This window comes from Plectropomus leopardus, chromosome 17 (genome assembly GCF_026936395.1).
Source record: "Plectropomus leopardus strain MGB_pleo_1.0 chromosome 17, ASM2693639v1, whole genome shotgun sequence".
NCBI lineage: Eukaryota > Metazoa > Chordata > Actinopteri > Perciformes > Serranidae > Plectropomus > Plectropomus leopardus.
In genome coordinates, this window is record NC_142192.1 from 2,731,326 (window position 1) to 2,753,328 (window position 22,003).

The 22,003-nt window shown below is 39.1% G+C and overlaps 2 protein-coding genes across 4 annotated transcripts in view; both read left to right on the forward strand.

The window, feature by feature from the left end:
• Positions 1-2,465, forward strand: part of LOC121940659 (uncharacterized) — a 42,092-nt gene extending 39,627 nt beyond the window's left edge. For all 3 annotated transcript variants that reach the window (XM_088090053.1, XM_088090055.1, XM_088090054.1), the window contains one exon: positions 54-2,465. The gene's annotated coding sequence lies outside the window, so the exon portion shown is untranslated. The remainder of the gene's footprint in view (positions 1-53) is intronic.
• Positions 82-11,912, forward strand: LOC148186578 (ubiquitin carboxyl-terminal hydrolase 17-like protein 6). The gene is given in 15 exon segments (XM_088090749.1): positions 82-136; positions 4,337-4,389; positions 4,391-4,583; positions 6,239-6,445; positions 6,575-6,685; positions 6,894-6,993; positions 8,233-8,300; positions 8,420-8,490; positions 8,815-8,826; positions 8,829-8,899; positions 9,623-9,734; positions 9,864-10,004; positions 10,778-10,878; positions 11,400-11,496; positions 11,607-11,912. Coding segments are annotated over 15 exon segments (1,698 nt in total).
• Positions 11,913-22,003: the final 10,091 nt, after the last annotated feature.

The window sequence follows — 22,003 nt, forward strand, 5'->3', positions numbered from 1 at the left end:
TTTCTCAGGACTTTGTCTGCTGAAAGTCTACTGATAAAAGCTGTCTTTTTCAGGAGCTGTACATTGGTGCCAGTGGCAGGCATGGATGGATTACTGAACGGGCACAGGCCCACCAGCATGGGGCCACCAGCACGGGGCACACGGGGCATCAGCTGCCACCAAATAGAGGATCAGCTTGGGCTCTATATGCTTCAATATATATGATCCCAATCAGTTTAAAAGGCCTTTATGCTATACTGTGTATAGTATATGGTTTACGTTTACACTTTATATGGTACTGATCCTTGAGATTGGAATGTGATGTCCCTAACCAAGTTTGATTCACATCAGACAGAGAGGGAGCAAAAGGCTGGACTGAGCAGTGGCATTACTTGCTATTGGCAATGCAGGTGGCCGCCTAGGGCACTATCCTGAGGAGGCCACTGAAACTGTACCCAGAAAGAGAAAAGTTACGATAAACAGTGTGAGAGGAGGAGCCATTTTCATCAAGGAGCCATTTTCCCCCCCGTTTAAGGGGTTCTTTTGGGGGAGTATTTCCTTAAATGATGTGAGGGTCTCCACCTGGTGAGGTGTGTCACCCAGCAGAGCAAACAAGTGATACATAATGATACATAATGATAAATTATGATAGATAATGACAGTAGTTACAGTACAGTTTAATTTTTTTTAAAGTGATCAAGTGACATATCAAATCCTTTTCTGAACGTAACCACATTTCCAGTGTTTACATATGGCATGTTGCAGTTCAGAGAAACATTTATTTAACATATTTATACTTCAATAAATCAATGGATGGAGTCACACATTAAAGATGATGATAGTGTGTGATTGTTTCATATGTAATCTGGAACTGAAACAGCTCTGGTCTGTACTGGGAATAGAGTGTGAGCGGGACCACATTATCTTCATCAACACAATGTGACAAAACAAAAATAACCAGTTAAAGCAACTTAAAGGCTTTCATGCATATGAACAATAATCACATCAAAATGATAACACTCACTTGTTACATTGAATGTAAGCTCATGTAAACAGTGAAACTCAGTTCTTACTGGTGATTGCAAATTGCCCTGATCCTCCAGCGGGCTTCTCTCAGTGGCAAAGTTGCACCACTAGATGGCAGCACGACCATGTTCAGACCAAATCTGCTTTGACATCAAACTTACTGCATATCTTTGCAGGTGTATTGCTGGGGGCTCAAGGATGTGCAGTGTTTGTGTTCATGATACATTCAATATTAATTAACTGTGAATAACCCAAACAGAAGGAAAAAGCAAACAGGCTCTGTGACCCTGTTCAGAGGAGGAGCTTAACCTGACATTCTTCCATAACCATAACTAATCTCAGTCCTTTTGTCTAAACCTAATCAATCAGACCTCAGAAGGCATCAAGTACTAGCCAATCATAGGGAGAGTAGGGCAGAGTAAAGTGTGCCAATTCTTTACCATCCTAGGATTCACTGTGAGCGCAGCCTGCATGTCTCACAGTGTGTATCTTACTGCGGTCCTGACTGCGAGTCGTGGGGATCTTTGGTGTATTTCTTTACGATTTACTACTTTATAACCAGGGGTAAAAGGAGGCTGTTATGTGATTCAGTGCCAGTGTGCAGTGCCAGTGTACTAGGTCATCACATTACGGGCATTGATGTATTAGTGAAAGTCTGGATACAGTCGTGGAGGCGGGCGATCTACTGGCCCATAAGGCCCATAAGGTACGCGCCCCAGAGACTTCTGGCGGTTAAGTGTGGCCGAGAGTGCTTGAGCAAGTAACTTCCAGAGAGACTGACTCCTCTTAGACATTTGTGTAAAATTTTATCATAACTGATTCAAGAATCTTTGAGTGATGGCCAAAAACCTGTTTTTTGAGGTCACAGTGACCTTTAACCACCAAATTCTTAATGGGTTATTTTTTAGTCCAAGAGGATATCTGTGCCAAATATGATCAATTCTGTTAAGGTGTTCTTGAGATATCGCGTTGACAAGAATGAAACAGAAAAGGTCCCAGTGACCTTGACCTTTAATCTATGACCACTAAAATCTGACAAGTTCTTCGCTGAGTCCAACAAGAAATTTGTGCCAAATTTTGAAAATTTTCCCTCAAGGCATTTATGAGAGATCGCGTTCACAAGAATGAGATAGATGATCGGATGGACAGCCAACCTGAAGACATAACGTGTCCAGCTACAGCTACTGACAGGACAGAGGCATAAAAACATAAAGCAATATATTAAGTACTCAGTAAAAAAGCAAAATAGAATAAATCAGCAGGCTGATGAACGTCAAAAGTTAGATATCACACAATTTAGCATACTCTGATATCGCACCTGAGTGATGATTATCACAGATGTGATATATAGACAGGCTGAATGGCTAAATTCACACTATTGTACTTATCATGTGTAAATTTTTTACTGTTAAATGATACACATTACATCAAATAATAAAGTCATGAAAACCCCTTCTCAAGCATCCTTGTCTCATTGTTTTTGAATTGGTTCAAGGAGTTTTCTTTATTTGGTGCCGAGTTTCCTCTGTCGGGTGGCTGGGCTCTCCCTTAGAGATAGAGAGAATTGATATGAAACAGCTAAAATAGAAGAAATATATGTCTATATGTCTACAAATGTATAAAATACAAGAATAAAATGACAAGACATGTCAACATATAGACAGAAAAGCGAAGGACTGACCTTCAAACTTGGTTATCAGAGAACCTAATCTACCTCCTGAGGCACAGCTGCCCATGCATTAAATTTAGATTTAACATTTTGTATTATTTTACATTTACATTTACATTTTACATCATTCAACATTTAGATTTATATTGATACCATAAATTTAAAATTTCATATTTGGATTTAATAGTCAACATATAAAATTATACTTTTGGATTTAATATTCAACTCTTAAGCTTTGATTAAACATCTATATTTATATTTACATGTAACAGTGGTTTAATCATTTTAAATAATTTAAAATTTTAAAGAATTTCAATAATTTCATTTAACAACTAAGAAAAACTAACTTTAAAACATCTGCAGCGCTCTTTAAACGTTGTTTGAAGCTAAACGTTTAAAATGTTAGAGTTAATTTCAGTATGTCATTTTCCAATCGGCGCCCCATAACTATCATCACAAGTCAATATTACTGCAGGGGCGCGACTGCCGAAGTGTTAGCCGAGCCTAGCTAGCTAGCTACGTTAGCCTTCCAGAATGTTCACTCTTTGCCTTTGCTGAGTCATTGTGTTCCAGAACTCGATGAGAAAGTCATGCTTTTAGTCGGTACCTTGCCACTTCAGGTAGTTCAGAGAGATTTAGGTGGTGATTCAGTCAAATATAGTGGTTTGTTACATACATACTTTGTGTTAAACGCTTACCAGCCGTCTTTTAGCTAACGTGCAGCAGTCTGTCAGAGCAGGAGGGAGGAACAGCTGTTAGCAACAAGCTTCCGACCAGGATATTTCCTGTGTTGGATTTTCAACAAGAGACGTTCAATAAGGTAACTAAATTATGGCTATGTCATTGTCTAGCTAGCTCTAAGAAGTTGTTCGACATTCAAAACAGTAGTTAATATGTTGCCAGTGTTTTCTGAATCTTGCTTTTTAAAGGAAATCTGGAAAAGTTCCTACGAAATGCTCTTTTTAGGAGCCAAGTTCATTAATTTTGACATAAAAGGAGAAGCTTAAAGTGAAATTTGTTGGTTTGAACTCATTTGGTCTCTCCTTGCTATTATTTTGCTATTATTTTGTTCATAGCTTTTGTTAAATAATACTTTGATATGTGCATGGCACAGCTAGGAGGTTGTTTTTTTTCCATCGTTAAGCCATGGTGGTCTGCTTAGTTATAATATATTGTGCTAGGTAAAACAATAACATGCAACCAGAGATATCTAAATGATTTGCTACACATGTGCTGAGACAGGAAATAGGCCTAAACTTTACTTTTCTCCTGTTCTTGAATATATTATAATATATTGTAAAAAAGTTTAAAAAAGTGGTAATTCTGACTGATGATTGTACTAGCTATGAAATTAGGTAATTATTGCAATGTAGTTGCTTGTCACAAATGATCATTTGTGATAAATAGTGATGTTGTGGCAATGTTATTTAGTGGTTGTAATCTAAGTGTACTGTAATGTTGTCGTAATTAGTAGCTGATGTGATTTACCTGGAAAGTTAAAGAATATAAGACAATGCCATCATTATTAATTTGAATACTGTCACTTAAAGTACTTGCTCACATACTTGTATCTATAAAGCAAAAGCAGACATGAAAAATACAACAAAACACCAAAACCTTGAACTTAATGGCTCATGAACTTTATTTTTGTGTTTCATGTAGAATTGAACTGTTCTGAGAAATCTTCAGAAATTTCTGACCAAGAGTCAGTCAGTCAGGTGTAAGCGGTCTCCCTTCACCAGTGGACACGTGGGGATGGACGGCAGCTGTTCCAGCAGCTGGACAATGAGTCCCACCATGCCCGGAGACTCTCTGAGGCTGAAGCCTGAGGGAGCCTGCCTGGACCCAGCACCTGGAGCTGCGGTCTACAACAGTACACCCTCCTCTGTGAACCCGCCCAAGGACCAAGGTAGGAGGGAGGGCTTTTATCAGCTCTGTTTTTACTGATGTGTCTTAAAAGCTGTGAGGAAACTAAACACCTTACCCTCCACTTATCCCTCAAACAGGAGACTATAGACATATTGAATAGGCTGTTGTCAGCGTTACGCTCTGTTTGTGAGTGTGACACGACTGGGCGTTGTGTTGCTGCTTCCGCTAGGGTTGTCACAATACAAATAGTAGATGCTAGGATTTTAAAGTCGATACTGATAATCAAAAAAATACATGATACCATTTTTTTAAACCACAGCGGAAAAATGACAAAACGAAGGGGCATAAAAACTGTATTCTTAATGATAATGAAAACAATACAATCAATAACAACAAAGTTTTTACGTTTCCTCAGGTGAAGAAAAAAACAGCAAGCTTACCATAAGATATCAATGACAACAATATTTTTTGTTTGTTTTAGGTAGTGCAAAGACAAAAAAACAACAATGTCATGCATATGTACTTTGCTACAGCCCTGTTTATTTTCTGTGCTTCTGGTGACTTGGCACCATATTTTCGTTGCTGATCAAAAAGATCAATATTGGTAAAGTCGGCTGCCAGTGTTTCTGTTTAGTTGCAGGTCGACTTTCTCAGCTTCAATCCGGTACTTTAAGACAAACATAACACTGTTCGGACAAAAATAATTGTGTTAACTTGCAAAATTAAGACTGCAGATTAACGTTCCAGACAGGCAGGACCGATGACATTCACACATTAACATTAGCCGTTTCATTATTAGATCTTGATCTCCTAACTATGAAAAAAGATCTCATAATTATGAGATGGTGTTAATTTATTATTCAGTGAAATCAATGTGCTTCCATTGCAGCATGACTTGTTTATGAGAAACAAAAGTTAGTGATGCACGATATTGGATTTTTTGCCGATATCCAATATGCTGATACATAACAATTTATTTGGCTGAAAGATATTGATATAGCCACTTTTTTCGTCACCTAATTGTAGTCACATCATATTCTGCATCCACTTCCAGTAGACGGAGACAGAAAACACAGTGCTTTTCAATGTTTGTCAAATTCAGTCACTGCACAATTCATTCATTCATTCATTTTCCGTAACCGCTTGTCCTCTTAAGGGTCGCAGGGGGGCTGGAGCCTGTCCCAGCTGTCATCGGGTGGGCGGAAGGCGGTATCGCAGGGCCGACACATATAGACAGACAACCGTACACGCTCACAGTTGCACAATTCAGTCAATATATATAAAAAAAACTCTTCATTTTAGGGTTTATGTTTTGTTCATGTTCACTTTGTAGATTTAAAACAAATGTTTAGTGATACTGGCAGAAATAAGTATGTTGACTGATTCCAATATTTCTAATGAAAGCCAAATCGTCTTATACAGATGACGCACTGATATTATCGTGCATCACAAAACATGAAACTCTGTCTTATCTTTTCTCCCTCAGCTTGTTTTAGCCTTATTCAGGGCTCAGGACCATATGACATGACTCTTTAGACTGATAGCTTTAATTATGAGATCCTTATGGTTCACTATGTTCACTATGTGCCAGTATGTACTTACATAGGCAGTGTATTAAATGTACTTGTTGATGTCCTGGATGTGGTTTATGCATTGAATCTAATTTTAATCATGATGTTGTTTCTGTGTGTACAGTGAGAAGCAGCGGCGATGGCATTGACCCGCCGCAGATGGTCCTCTTCCCTCCAGAGCGGCTGAACCTAAAGTGGGCCCAGGTTCGCCGCATCGGTGCAGGCCTGCAGAACATGGGGAACACCTGCTTCCTCAACTCAGCTCTGCAGTGTCTCTCCTACACCGCTCCGTTCACCAACTACATGCTGACAAGGGAGCATTCCCGAACATGTAAGTTAGTGTTTCATGCTGCTTCTTTGCCGGAAGTTCTTGTGTAATTGTGCAGTCCTGCAGTAATTATCACGTTTTCTGGTTCATGTCTTACTCAAGAATGTTTTTGTGTATGTGTCCCTGCCACAGGTGAGGAGCCAGGCTTCTGTATGATGTGCACCATGGAAAAACACATCATTCAGGTTTTTGCAAACCCTGGGGATGTCATTCAACCAGTGGGTGTTCTCTGTGAGCTCCAAAGTAAGTAGTCGTGGTTCCAAAATCTTCACTTGAAATGAATGACGGGAGGCACTGTGTGGCTGTTTACCTTTTTCATTTTGGAGAGAAATGTTCTGGTGGGAGTTTGTGGTGTGTTGTTAAATCAATTTTAACTCTATATCTATGCGTATATACGATATCATCAACCAGCTTCTTACATATGTGCTGTTTTTTGTTTTAACCCTGACAGATATTGCTGAGCACTTCAACCACGGAAGCCAGGAGGACGCCCATGAGTTCCTGCGCTACACAGTGGATGCTATGCAACAGTCCTGTCTACTTGGAAACATGTATGTTTTAAAACCATACACAGCTTACCATAATCAGTTATTTAACAACAATATAGTATTAGAAATATCACTGGATTCTATGTTTTCTGTATTGTGCTGATTCACTGAGCCTTCTGCAAAGCCTTCCAGTTTAAATCCTGCAGAAAATTGTTAATGCAATGAAGAATCATTTTTTTCTGCTGAAATATATGAAATCAGCACAGAGCCTTTGCAAAGGAGGTTATGTCCAACATGCATGTTTCAAAGATACACTGGACTGGTCATTGTGGCTCTCAAGTGGCTTTTAAAAACTGATTTAGACCTTCAAATTTAGGCCTAAAATCTAGAAATGTGTTGGCATTTCAGCACCTCTGGAGTCAGTGTTTTTTTTTTTTTATGCTTTTTTGGTGAAATGCCTGAAATTAGGTCTGTGGTTCGCACAAGCTGACGAGACTTTAACTATTTGTTCTACAATATAAAATACATCAGTTAATACCCCACTGTGAAATTCAGAGTTTTTTTGTTTCTTAAAAAAGGCAGTTGCCAACAAGAGGCTGAAAGAGACTACATACATGCAGAACATGCTCATAGAGCCTTTACAACCTCGAAGTCTTGGTGGTGCGACCGTTGTGTAGTTTGTTTTTAGTGGAACGCTAACGCTAATCTGGCAATTCCATTTAAGCTCTTTGTGAAGATTATCTTGCTGAACAAAACATCTGAATTTCATTAGCCTTTGTTTATCAGAGTTTATTTTCTGCGATGTTGTACAATCTAATGGAAAAATCCCACTGTCTTTTTGACGAGTAAACCAGCGTGATGCTAACTTCCTGTCAGCTTACAGAAAAACTTCATCCCAGGGGGGCTCTGTTCAGTCGATTGTTATGCTGTAGTAACATCACCCGTCTACCCTTGCTCTGATAAAGAACCCGAATAATAAGTCCGAAAACTCAGTTAGCATTTCAGCACCTCCACTTTCGTCGTCTCAGGCTTTTTGAGGAGGGAACCAGAGCGAAGCTAACTTCCTGTTGGCCTACAGAAAAACGTCATCCCTGGGGCGCTCTGGTCCTCCCTCTCTCACTCCTGCTCTTTCGGCTGCAATATGTTGTGACTTGTCACTGCAAAATACTGTAAAGAAATATTTTTATTTGTTTCAGTTCAGCCAGAAAAAAATAATTTGTTTGTTATATTAATAACTCAACAGTCAGTTATGTAATTACCATTATTGGTTGTTCTTCATCCTCATATTTATGTTTGTGACAGATTTGACAGGCAAACGCAGGCAACCACATTCATCCATCAAGTATTTGGAGGGCACCTAAGGTCCAGAAGTACGTCAGAAGTGTTGATTTTGTTTTCGTCTCTTTCTAGTTTTTATTCTTTTACATGAAGTCATGTTTTTTTGTAGTTGTTTTACATTTTGCACTAAACATTGAGTCTTCCTTTTCAGTTGAATGTTTAAACTGCAAAGAGGTTTCTGATACATTTGACCCTTTTCTGGATATTACGCTGGAAATTAAGGTAATTAGAGAAGATTCTCTATCATGTGTCATGTGATATAAAAAAGAACACGGCAAGATGGCATCCGCTCTGTTTGTCCACTGTTTATGTGTATATGTAGGTGTATGAATATGCATATGTTACATTAATGTTGCTCTTTTTATGAAATTTACTTCACCCTGGAAAGCACTTTGTGTCTTTGGCTTGAAAAGTGCTTTACAAATAAAATTGATATTATTATTGTTATTGTTATTATTCTTGTTACTTGTGGGTTATGATATGTCAATACGATTGTTGGAAGGATCTTAAGAACAGCACCAAAGTCCACTGTTCTCTCTTTTGCAGACAGCTACCAACCTGTCTCCAACGCTCTGAAACAGTTTGTCAGGCCGTAACAGCTGGACGGAGAAAACTCCTACAAATGTGCCAAGTAAGTTATTTACAAACGAAAAGAATTTAGAAAAGATGAGGGGAGAGAGAGAGAGAGTTTCGTTTGTTTAAATAGCCTCTTTCACACATTTCGCACTGTTGTGCTGTCTCACCAGTTCTGTATATAAGGTACAATCAGGGAAGGGGGACAGAGTTGTCTCACCTCTGAGACTGGAACAGCACTGAAACGATGTCTATAAAAATGGGACAGCCGGCAGGATGGGATCATGGGCAGCATGATTTTAATGGCGTGTTATATGTGTGACGCACCACAGAAGATTTAAAAAGTAGCTGATAGCAGCTAGCGGCTAACTCAGAAAAGAAGAGCAGTAAATTTTTGCAATTTGGGTAAAGAATGAGATTCAGGAGCTCCTTCCTCTCTGAGCAGAGGAGGAGGTCGGCTGCTATAACAGGGGCGGAAATGATTGTTATTGTTAGGCCACTGTTATTGTTAATAAAGAGCTGCCCATATCTATGTTATATGTCACACTAAGCTGATTCTGGTGTGTTACATTTAATGCCCATCACGCCTCTTTTGATTCTGCGATTGCTGGCAGTCTGTCTAAAACCACACTTTGGAGCGCCATGATGCCGCCGTCATTTGGCTCCGTGTAAACATGCAAAGTCAGCAAGAAAAAGGAACTTTGCAGTGGCTCTATAGCGCCATCTCTGTGTAAAAGGGTCTCATGTGCCAGCTAGCTAACTAAACGTTTATGTCCCTCAGCTGCAACAAAATGGTCACAGCCTCAAAAAGACTAACTGTCCACCGTAGCTCCAACGTCCTCACCCTCTCACTCAAATGCTTCGACATCTTCAGCGGGGGAAAAATCACAAAGGTATGATGACATGTGCGGGCTATAATGTCCAGAACCATCACAGAGCTGCAGGACAGCACCTGACATTTACTGCTTTTCTTTGAGTGAACATTTGATATTAACCAGCTGTCGTTGTTCTTTGGTCATCAGGATGTGAAATATCTGGAGTACCTGGACCTGCGGCCTTTCATGTCTCAGTCCCAAGGAGAGCCCCAGATCTACGAGCTCTATGCTGTGCTGGTCCACTCTGGATCCAGCTGTCATGCTGGACACTACTTTTGCTACGTTAAGGTACTGACTCTGCTCTGGATCGCTGCACTTTATCTGACACTGCTGTTGCAGAGTGCACATATACACACTTGTCTCTGCAGCAGTGTATCAACAACTCACTTTAACCGCTTAATGCAGAGTTTCACAACAGCTCCTGCTCTTAAATATAATAAAGGTTAAGAACTTTTGTCTGTTTAGTACCAATAAAAGATAATCATATTATTATACATATTTTAACAGAATAATAAAACAGCTCCTGCTCTTAAATATAATGAAGGTTAAGAACTTTTGTCTGTTTAGTACAAATAAAAGATAATCATATTATCATTCATATTTTAACAGAATAATAAAACAGGTCCTGCTCTTAAATATAATGAAGGTTGAGAACAGAATAATTTAACAGAATAATTTTGTCTTTATATACTTGTATGATAGACTTGAGGATGTGGAGAAACATTTTTCTCTGTTAACACTTGAAAGCCAATTTAAAAGTTGAAATTGAGGAGCGCCTGGTGGCTAAGTGGATAGAGCGGCGTCCCATATACAGAGGTTGTATCCTCACTGCAGCGGCCACGGGTTTGATTCCGGCCTCAACCCTTTGCTGCATGTCACCACCCCATTCTCTTCCCCTTTCACACTTAAACTGTCCTGTCCATTAAAGGCAATAAAAGCCCCAAAAAATAATCTTAAAAAAAAAGTTGAAATTGAAAAGTGAAATATTAAAATGTGTAAAAGTGATGATTCTGTTGAGCAAACATGCTGAAAGCTGCCATTTATTCTGTTGTGTTTCCCAGGCGAGCAGTGGTCAGTGGTATAAGATGAACGACTCCTCTGTGACTGTCAGTGACATCAAGTCTGTCCTCAGTCAGCACGCCTATGTCCTTTTCTACATCAAGTAAGTAAACCATCATTTTTAAAAACCAACATTAACCCTTCAATGGTCGGTCAGTGTTTACATGATCCTTTTTGAATATATTTAAAATAAGAACCATAATAGTAAGAGATTTCATTCTTTTGCTGTAGAAAGTTTCCATCTTCTGTTGCATCACGTTGTACACATGTAATGACATCATGACGCCACAGTATCGGCAGTGTAACAACACACAGTGGTGCCAGAGGAATGAATGATGAATTCATTACTTCTTTTTTTAATGACAACATTTCAATACTTTTATTGACTTACATCACCATTTAACTTAGGTCGTACAAATTTTAGGGATATGAAGCATTCAAAAATACACCACGAAATGACATCACAATAAGCAAAAACACCAATGTAGGCACTGGAGTGTTTCTGTTGCAGAGTTGAAAGGGTTAAAAAGTCTCAAAATCTTTGATTTGAGTCCTCTCACTAAATGAACACAAAATATTTAAAAGTTTCTTTTTTTCTATATTCCTTTTGCTTTGTGTCACTAGGTCCACTGATGTAAAGGAAGCCAGCGACCACAGTCACATGAGCCAGTATCCACCACAGACCAGTGATCCATCAGCGGGGGCTGAGAGACAATACCAGGTCAAGCCCAGTTCTTGAGTCAGTGCAGGACAACCTTCCCGATACAGGAAGGGAGACAGCACCCCAGGGGGCTCGATCGTGAAAAGTGCTCTAAGTATTACCACCATCAGCGCTCAAGAGAGGACTATGGACATGAGCAGAGGAGATATGCTTATCCCCACTGCATGGAGTCTCCTAGTCGCGGGAGGTGGCAGCAGGAGAGCCGAGGATCTCTGCCCATGAAGGACAAGAGCAACGGCAGAGAGAAGGATTTTTATTTATCTAAAGTGAAGACTTCCTCGTCTGCTACAAAGCCAGACACCTGCACAAAGTCAAAGGCCTCGCCCCCTCACAAGAGGTCTGCCGATCATCTGTGCAAAGAGAGGGATGGCAGCTCTGAGGCCCACTACTCAAAAAAACACAGGGTCATAGGATAATGACAGATGACCTGAGAGCAGGTAAGTAACAATGTCTTCACCTCCATCCAGCATGACAGGTCTTAATGTAAAAATTATTTGGATAGTAAGCTTTGCCATGTTGCTGAACCATTTACTGTAAGGAGATCACTATCATTGTCCTATCCACCACTGTAAACAAAATATTCCATTTTTATAATATTAGGGCTTGAATGAGTACTCAATTAATTAGTTAGTCAAGAATAATAACCAACTGTTTTGATAATTCATTGTATATTAATATTTTTTAAGTATGCAGTATATCGGCACATCATCGGTATCAGCCGATATTTGCTTCAAATGAAATATCGGACTTGGCTAAAATGCTGATATCTGCCAATATGACAAACAATTACTTCATTTATTTATTTATTTTTGTTAACATGTAGAGTAACATGTAGTGAACATGTAGAAAACATCAACTCTAAGTTAGTAGTATTTGTCTTATTTTGGACAATGAATGAATTTTGCCCATATCGAAAAGCATTGTACTTCACGTCTCCATGTGCTGGTGTGTAATTATGATAAAAGTATGCATAATAAGATGTTAATTCCACTACAGAAGAGACTTAATGAGCACTAGAATTAGGAATTCAGATATCTGCATATTGGGTATTAGTCAAAAATCTAAGTTAGGTTTCAGCCCCTTAAGCACAAGGATTTTCTGCTTATCTTTTTCATAGAACAGTTAAGTCAATATTTTAAGTCCCTACAGGATTTTTCGGGCATTCAAGTCAGATTTTCTCAAAAATTTTGCAATGTTTGTATGTGTTTTTTCCCTCATAAAATTGTGTAAACAAGTGAAATTTGGGAAACCCCCTAAATTTTTTAAATTTGGATTTGCATTAATTGTTGCCATTACAACATCCTGAGGGGGCTGATCTGGCAACTGTGTAAGTTTGGCGATAAAAACATTTTACAAGATTACATTGAACACATCATGGGAACGTTAAATTCACCTTCACCTGATGGTCATTTTTAATGATAAGAGTCTGAAGTTCTCAAATGTAAGTCAGTGCAACCTCCATGAACTGTTAGTTGCAAGTTGCGTCCACCGGCTGCTTAAAGCTAACAATGTCTATGGTTTGTCCTCCCCTAGAAGCTCTGAGGTGGATTCAGGCAGAGCCACAGAGGCAAGAAAGAAAATGAAGAGACAGCGGGACAGAACAGCCTATGAAGTGCTCTGAGCCTCATATACAGATACTCAGGTATGACAGTTTTTTTGACTCATTCAAAGTCTGACACTGACTCAGTGAGTAGGCGCCCGTTTAGTGATTCTCACAGTTGACTCTACCGCAGGGATGGGCAACTTTGATGACAGCCCACAAAAAATGTATCCTCACTAGCAGAGGGCCGAACTGTGACAGTGCACTTCTACCACTAAGATACTGTAATCCCATCAATTAATTAGCCAATAATATAATGAAAAAAACAAAACATTATTCATTTATTATACCACAATTTCTTTTTGTAGTATTCAGTTGCACATTGGCATCAGCTATTACATTTGTAGAAACTGTTTTGATGAAAAAAAAACCAAAATATAGTCTGGTATTTAAAGTGTATTATACCAGCAGTTCTATTCCTTTTATTGAAATGCATTAAGTAATGCTTCTGTTCAGGTCCCAAAAATATTTAATAATGGTACACAAGTTCACACTGACACACTGGCATCAGCTATTACATTTGTAAAAACTATTTTGATGAAAAAGAACAAAATGTAGCCTGGTATTTAAAGTGTATATTACCAACAGTTCTATTCCTCGTATTCAAATGCATTTAGTAATGCTTCTGTTCATTTTATGAACATAAGGTAGAAAAAATGTTCTCTGGTTACCATTATGTCAGTGCAAAGAGGTCTGAAAAAGTATTCAATAGTGGTAAAAAATGAAGTGAATACTGTGCACACAACACAAGAACAAGAACAAATATTCATGTTGTAGTGCATTTCTCTGCCCTTCTATTGCACAGTATTTCAAATAAGTCTGCACCCCTCTCACTAATTAACCCTCTTCCACTGGTAGACGAGTGTAAAGTTCTGTCTTAGTGAGATACTTGGCCTGTCCTGTTTGAGGACAATAGACAGAATGTCAGCATACTTTTTTTTTGCATCCAGTCTTCATGAGCTGGAACAAAGTGTCATCTGTCAGCCTGTTTCTCTCTTTTGACTTGATGTGCTTCATTGTTGAGAAGCTGCTCTCTCAGATAGAAGAATTCCCAAACATGCTGACCATTAAATTAACTGTCAATGGTTCTTGTAAAAATGAGAAGCTGGCTTACGTCCGTCACATCACTACTCTCATCCAAAGCTAACACTGAGTACTTGCAGTCACACATTACTTGTTTTAGCTTTCCCTCCACATGATTTTCAATGTCAAAGTTTTTTTTGTGTCACTGTGCAACAGGAGAGAGCGACTGTTTTTCCCATGTTCTGATCTCCAAAGGCTCTAGTCATCTCCACTGCACATCGCTTCACCGCTTCACTGTCGGACAAGGGCTTCTTTGCTTTTGCAAACTCAAAGGAAACAACATAAGACGTCTTGAGAGATGCCTCCTGTGTAGTCGTGGGTTTGGTAAAAAGGCTCTGCTGTCAGTGTATCGTTCCTTTGAGGTCAGCCATGATGGCTGCCGTGGCAGCTTTGGTGTGCTTGTCATATTTGTCTTTGTGCATGTAGTGGAGACTCAAGTTGCAATCCTTCGTGGCTGATTTTGTTTGCAGGCACTCTAGGTTTGCCTTTTAATTTCCTAGAAGACAGTCCATGGCCCATCTTGCCTGGAAAACACAGTTTTCTTGTGTTTGGTGGGGATGAGGGCCGCATTTGGCCCTTGGGCCACTGGTTACCCATGCCTGCCTGGCAGTCAACAGTAGGAACTCTTATCATAGGTGCAAATATTTTAGCTCACAGCTCTGCAAACACATTGTACAATTTTTTCTCATTTCAGGAACATCAGCACCATATTGACAATATACTTGATTCCTCCAACCGCCCAAACAATGTACATACTAAGTCCTTCCATGGCAATGACACCCTGATGGCAGTGGTCCCCTCAGCAAGACAATACCATGCCATACAGCAAAAACTGTTCAGGAAAAGCCAGAGGAACTTGACAAAAAACTCAAGGCATCGACCACAAGGATTTGCCACCAGCACTCCTTACCCCTTTCCTGTACCAGACTCCATAGGACACCTCTCAGTGGTCCTGTGTCTGCACCTTCTCTGATCAGCACCACTGAACCATGGTGGTGCGCTTTGTCCGTCTAATTCTTTTTCTTTGATAAAATTAAATAAAAGTTTTTAAAAAAAAGTCAAAAAAATTCTCATTATGGGTGAACCATTTGTGTTTTCATTTTAATGAAAAATACAGTTGATTTTTTAACACTATATGTGAGGCTGTTTAGAAGGGTTGGGACTCTTAGTGCAAAAAAATTGTTTTTTTTTATGTTGTTAGAGTGCAGACACACACCTCACAAAGCTATATAAATCATTTATCAAAGGGAGTATTAACAAAATATTTTGTTCAATTCAAGTATTTGGTAAATCATTATCTCTAGGGCTAAAATGGACTCAGATACTGCAGCGTATCCTTCAAACTTTACCAGTATGGCCTTCAAGTTGGCATTACATTTCATTCTAGGTGGTGTTAAAAAGGTCTTCAAAAGTCTTATATTTAACTTTGAGAAAGCTGGGGTGTACCATGAATCAGAGATGAATACGGAACATACAAGTGTACCAATAAGTTTTAATAAACATGATAAGCATGAACATACTACACGTACCTAAGGATGTGTTGAAGTAAGTATAAAGACCAAAATAAAACTACAATTAGCTTGGGTTAAGAACATAAAAATAGCATGAGATCATCATGCTAATGTAAAGATAAGAAGGATGTAAATGTGCACTTGATTGAATATGCTTGAATAGTATGTAAATGAAAAATTGTAAAATATTGACTGTATTGAGTACTTTCCCCCACACACACTCAGTTAGCAATCTTAGGAATTAGTTGAGATGATGAGGAGAGTAGAGAGATGAAAAGCTCGCTTATTTCTCTTTCTGCCAACCCCAACAACAGATATTTTGAAAAACCAACAATGACCAACATTTCCTATAACATTCTGTATGTATTCATATAATATCATGTATATAAGTCTAGCAAAACCTGTCTCTATGCTTTGCACAGACTGATAAGGCAACAAATCAAATCCATTCCTTAATATAAGAACTGAATTTCCTGTATTCACATGCTACATGTAGCAGTGTAGAGAAACATTCATTTTAATAGGTCCATACTGAATTAGTGAATGGAATCTTATGTTCATAAAGCAGAAATGTAATGGCTAAAACTTGCCATATTTCATGTGTATTCTGCAACAGAAACAGCCCTGGTCTGTATTGAGACTACAGTGTGAGCAGGACCAAATTATCTTTATCAGCACAATGTGACAAAAAGCTTTTTAACCAGAGACAGCAACATAAAAGCTTTCATGCATATGAAAAATAATAATGTCAAACTGTTAACATTTTTAACTCATTAACTCATTTTTTTCATATCAAACATAAGCTAATGTTTAACAGTGAAACTCAGTTTTGACTGGTGATTTCATGCTGCCTGTATCCTCCAGTGGGCTTGGCAAAGATGCACCACTAGATGGCAGCATGACCCTGTTCAGACCAAATCTGCTCACGCTTTAAATCACAACCATTATTTCAGTATCTGTCAAACTGTGAAGTACCCAGACTTAAGCCAGCAGCAGAGAAATCACATTTTCACTGTCCTGACTGTAGTGTCAGATCAGACTGTTTCGGTCACACCAAATAAAGAAAGGAAGCATGCTGTTGTCCACAGAATTATCAACCATTATTTAAAGGAAAGATGGGAATCAAAGTGCAACAGGAAGAGCAAATACTTCAAAATCATTTGTCATCACGTATAAACTAAACTATAAACTATTCTAGTTGAATCACTGGCTCCAGTTTCAATAATTCAAAACACTGATTAAAAACTATGTCTAATACCAACACATTGTCATCCTAAGTTGTCACATGTTGCCGCTTTGCAATGGACTTTTGGGTCCACATAAGGTTGGGGGATAAGGCCTAAAAAAAAAAATCTCTGATTTTTTTCACACCAAACTCTATTTACACAACCGCCCCAGGATGCTGTTCTTTACAATAAATCGCCTACTCCGTCCCCTTGACTCCCATCAACCCCCCGGGTGACACAGATCGCTGCTTCAGGAATCTTTCCAGGCTAAAGTCAACGCCACCCACCAGCAGCTCTTGGTACCTGGTTCCTTACCTCTTAACTTCACTCCACTATATGACACTGCTTCCCCCACTGCTCACCGGCGTCACTGCAATCTCTCCTCCTTCAAACCTGTAGATGCTCTCCAAATGACACGAAGGCTAAGGCAACACGTTAAAAAAACTCCTCAAGCACCACCTGTTCACCAAAACATACAATCTTCCCTAAATAACCATCCTCACGCTCATCTTTTGCTTTTTAGTTAGTTCACCCATGTCTTATGTAGTGTTCTTGTAAAGCGTCCTTGGGTCCCATGAAAGGCGCTATATAAATCCAAGCTATTATTATTATTATTATTATTATTATTATTATTATTATGTAATATGTAAATTTGAATAACGTTAAGATCGCCATCCATATAAAGTACCTTCATCAGTAACTGGGGGCCACTGCCTAAAGTTCTTAATCCAACTTCCCATACTGCTGTCACTTTAATGTTATAATGTTACATTTTAATACTGTGCCTATGGCTGTCAATGTCAGCACGCAGCAGTCAATTACCACTACAGTAATGGCTGCGCTGCTAGATGTCGGAAAATTAATCGCCAGGTTTGTTTATAGGTATCCCCCTGCGTCAGTGGCGTTTCAGGAGCATGTGAAAGGTGGCTTTTGGTGTTGAAATCTTATGCCAAAAGCACTGTCAAAGCGGCAGGATTTTATGAGCTGTTAATGAGACGGTGCTCCTAATATTCACCACTTCATTAAAGCCAAATGTCTTCAAACTAATACCCCTTACCCACCAAAATGACCGTGTGCATGTGGGTTTTTCAAACACAGGTAAAGTCGCTAAATATAGGTGATTGGCTTCATTCCCTCTGCCAGTAAACACAGCGCCGTAGCACACAAGTCTGCCTTTTTGTCAGCTGGCGCGTGTTATGTTGATGTGTCCATGCAACGTCACGGACAGGCAGGAGAAGAGGTAAACAGCAGACAGCAGCAGGAACAGAGGTTTTTGAAAACTTGTCAGTGGTTTCTTCTCTTTATGTATCTTTTCCTTATTTAGTCTGTCTTTCAAACTTGGTCCAGACTAAGTTGGAATAATGTTTGAGCGCAACTTGGGAGGAGACTGGTGGTAATAAGTGACGGCGCATCACTGCATCTCGCCGGTTAAGGAGCTGAAATTACAGTGTTCGCCTGGGTTTTGTGTTCCCATAGATGCCAATCAGAGGCAGAGTCGTTAAAAACCTGTGTCTACTGCAGTCATTTGACCTGGGTGTGAATGCCAATTGTATGCATTCTCATTGCATTAAAAAGCCAGATGTTGGTGGGTGTTAGTGTTTTTTTTAGTGCAGTGGGAATGAGGCTTAATTTATGATCATGTGGGACATTCTGTACTCGTGTGCTGATTTTTACCATTTCTGAATCACAAGTCTTGAGAACCAAACAAAATGCCATTCTTCAGGAAACGTCTGGTGATTGATGGGAAAAGCGATTTATTTTCAATTGCTACGTCACAGACACTTTGTCTGGCTTTTCCTGTGGCCCTCTCTCCAACAACATGTTTGTTTTCAGGTCTATATTTGTGTAGCCAACTGCTACCGGTGGGGGAAATCCTGTCTGACCTCTCAGCCTGTTCTGATGAAAACACTGGCACTCAGTGACGTCCACGAGACGGAATGTTAATTTTTCTTTAAACCTTATGTAATACACGGCTTTAATCTCTGTTTGAACTGGCAAGCCTCTGACCTAGCCTGGGTGCAGTAAGACTCTCAGATATTCTTTACTATGAGTGCACACACATTCAGTGTGCACACAGTTGATGAATGCTGCAGCATACTTGCATCCACGCACACATAAACACACACAGATGGTTGCTGTTAAACGGTAATATTTTCACTAAAGTTGCCCTTGGTGTTTCATGTCTGGAAAATCTGAGTCATGCTTGTTTGACAGATCATCTCTGATCTAATGTAGGCTTTGTTTAATCAACCTATAATGCATTAAAGCATGTTTGTAAGTGAAACAGATGCTCCGATAATCAACACACATCGTCATCACTGTGCTCACCGCCTACTGTACATGAGCACTGTGCACTTTCCGTATGATTAACTGTTCAGTAGCCACTCATTCTCTTGAAAACTAAGTATTTTTTCTTGAGTTCGGTCATTAATTTTCCCATAAGAAACTTGTGGTTGCTTTTTCAGCAGGGTTATTCTTGTCTTAAGCTAGAGATAGCACTTTTGCCATCCTACACAAATGGAAAGCTAAAGGGATGACATTTCTCGTAGGCAGGGAACACCACTGTCAGGAACTGTGATGCATAAATGTAATTGCCAAAAGTAAAAGCTAACTTTAGGCAATATTTGAACTACACTATGATCACAGAATTAACACCACCATCACAGTGAGACTGTAAAGCCATGCTCAGTGTAACGATGTTCTGTAGTCCCATATAGCTACTTGTTAGCAAGCGCCTTTTTTTAAGATTCATAAAAGCATCAAAGTTCAAGGTGTGGTATTTACTGGTGTTTTTTAAAAAAAATTAACAATATCACTGTATAAATCAACTTTTAACTGAAATCTGGCATCATTTTTTTCTTTTCTTGCAAAGTCAAAAATGTGTTATATTTTAACTGCACTCAAGAGGGTGCTTTAAAGTATTTTTCACACTGTGTTGTTTTCAAACACAGCTAGAAGGTAATGCTGCCCCAACTGGGTTGTAGCAGATTGTGCTGGCATGTGTATGTGTGTCAGGTGGGGTGAGAGATATATAAATGATACTAATGTTAGTTTCAATAGTTTAATTATTCTGTTTGAAAGCCTATAAAACAATACACACAAATGACAATAAGTATAAGTCTGTTACTTTGTGATCAGGCTCTAAAAGCTCAAACCCAGGATTATTAGCCTGCACACTACAGCGATGCACTAAAATAGACTAAACACAAACTACAAAATGCACCTCCTCATTAACAGAGGTCTCTGTTCTGTTTGGAGTATGGGGGCATGTAATCATGTTATTTATCACACTCGCTAACCAACCTGTCGCTCTTTGAATTCATTAATGAAGTTGGCATGTCTGTCGGTTAGATTCTTTGGATCTTTCCTAACCCTAACCCTAACCCTTGGACATGTACCTTGTGGTGTCCGTCGGGTCACCCTGACTCCCTGACTGTTGGTGATGTAAGCGAATAATATTATTTTCACTCCGTATGTCTGCTTTGTCAACAAGCTGTGGACGATCAGCATGACGAGCATCTGAAAGTTGCCACGGCTCTCACTCTCACTCTCACATCTCACAATGACAGCAAACACGTTTGTGGCAAGTAACCGCACAGCTGGGAACAGCACACACCCACACACACCCTCCGCCTGCTGGGATTGAAGCAGAGCACTGAACAGCGCACACGTGGCTCTTTTTAAAATGCTGTCATTCATAAAGTACCGCTATTAATAAAAGTTGGTATTGTATCATTTGTAATTATGTTAAGGCAGTAGCAACTTTATTTTTTTACTAGTTCATTTAATAATTTTGTAGTTTAGTAGTTTACATTATTTAGAGGAGATTTCTAAATATTGAGATATGTGTTATGTATAGCGATATAGCCTAGAAATATTGTAATACTATTTTAAAACCATATTGGCCAACTCTACATGAAAGTCCTTCAACTTGTGTTAATCACAGACCTTATCTTAGGCATCTAACAAAAAAAAAACATTAAAAAAACATTGACTTTTAGATGAGGGAACTAGGAGAGCTAAAAATGCTAATACATTTCAGGTTTTACGACTCATTCCTGCACCACTCTTTCGCATGTGCCATCACAACACACAATAAATGATGCGGGGAAGCTTAGATGTTTGGCTGCAAAGACTCACTTGAGGTAATATACATGCTAACAAGATAAGCACATAGATTCTAACTATACTTGGACACTAGATGACAAAACGGTGCCTTTTCATTCCAATGGAGTTGCTCACTGAGGGCAAATGCCAGAAAGTTTTTAGCTTCGGGGCTCACCTCCACAGTATGCCTTCCCACTGGCCCCAACCACAAGTTCCCACTCAGCTCATAAACTTTACTTTGTGATGACCTCACACACTTTTTGTCAGCTTGAGTAAAGTTTCACAAATATACAACCTAAATAGATCAAAACTTCATCGTAAAAAGAGTCATAATTGACCTTGTCTGCAGTTGATGGTGTCCTGTCATCAGTTTTACAGATGTCAATAGATTTTTCCATTGGATTTTGAATCTTTGGCAAACAAATGTTTATGATACTTAAATGTTTTGTAAAGCATGATCATCTTCACAAATGAACACCAGGTTTTTTTTGCTTAAATGTAATCGCCACTGTTTCGAGGCTGTACAGCTGTGTTTTATGCGGCTCAGTGTGATGATGTCATGTAGTCTCATTTAGCTTCTTGTTAAACGCTTTTTTTAACACATAAAAGCTTTTTACAATTTGCAGTGGTGTAATTATTGACATATTTTATGTTGTAGAACAAAACATGAAATTATTTTAAGGTTGTGTTAATCACACACCTTATTTCTAAACAAAAGCACATTCAAAAAATCCATTCACTTTGAGACAAGGGAACTCGAGGGGCTGAAACGCTAACTTAGTCTCGGGTTTTAGAACTCATTCCTGAGTTTCTCTGTATGGGTCAGTGTAGGCTTCATTGCCTGCTTCTCTATGCGCACAGTATCTGTTGTAGCTTTAATGCTATGCTCTTTTTGGTGGGCTATGTCCCAACTACTGTGACCAACTTGTCAACAGTGTGTTTGTTTGGGTGTAAACACTGTAGAGGAGAACCTTTGGATT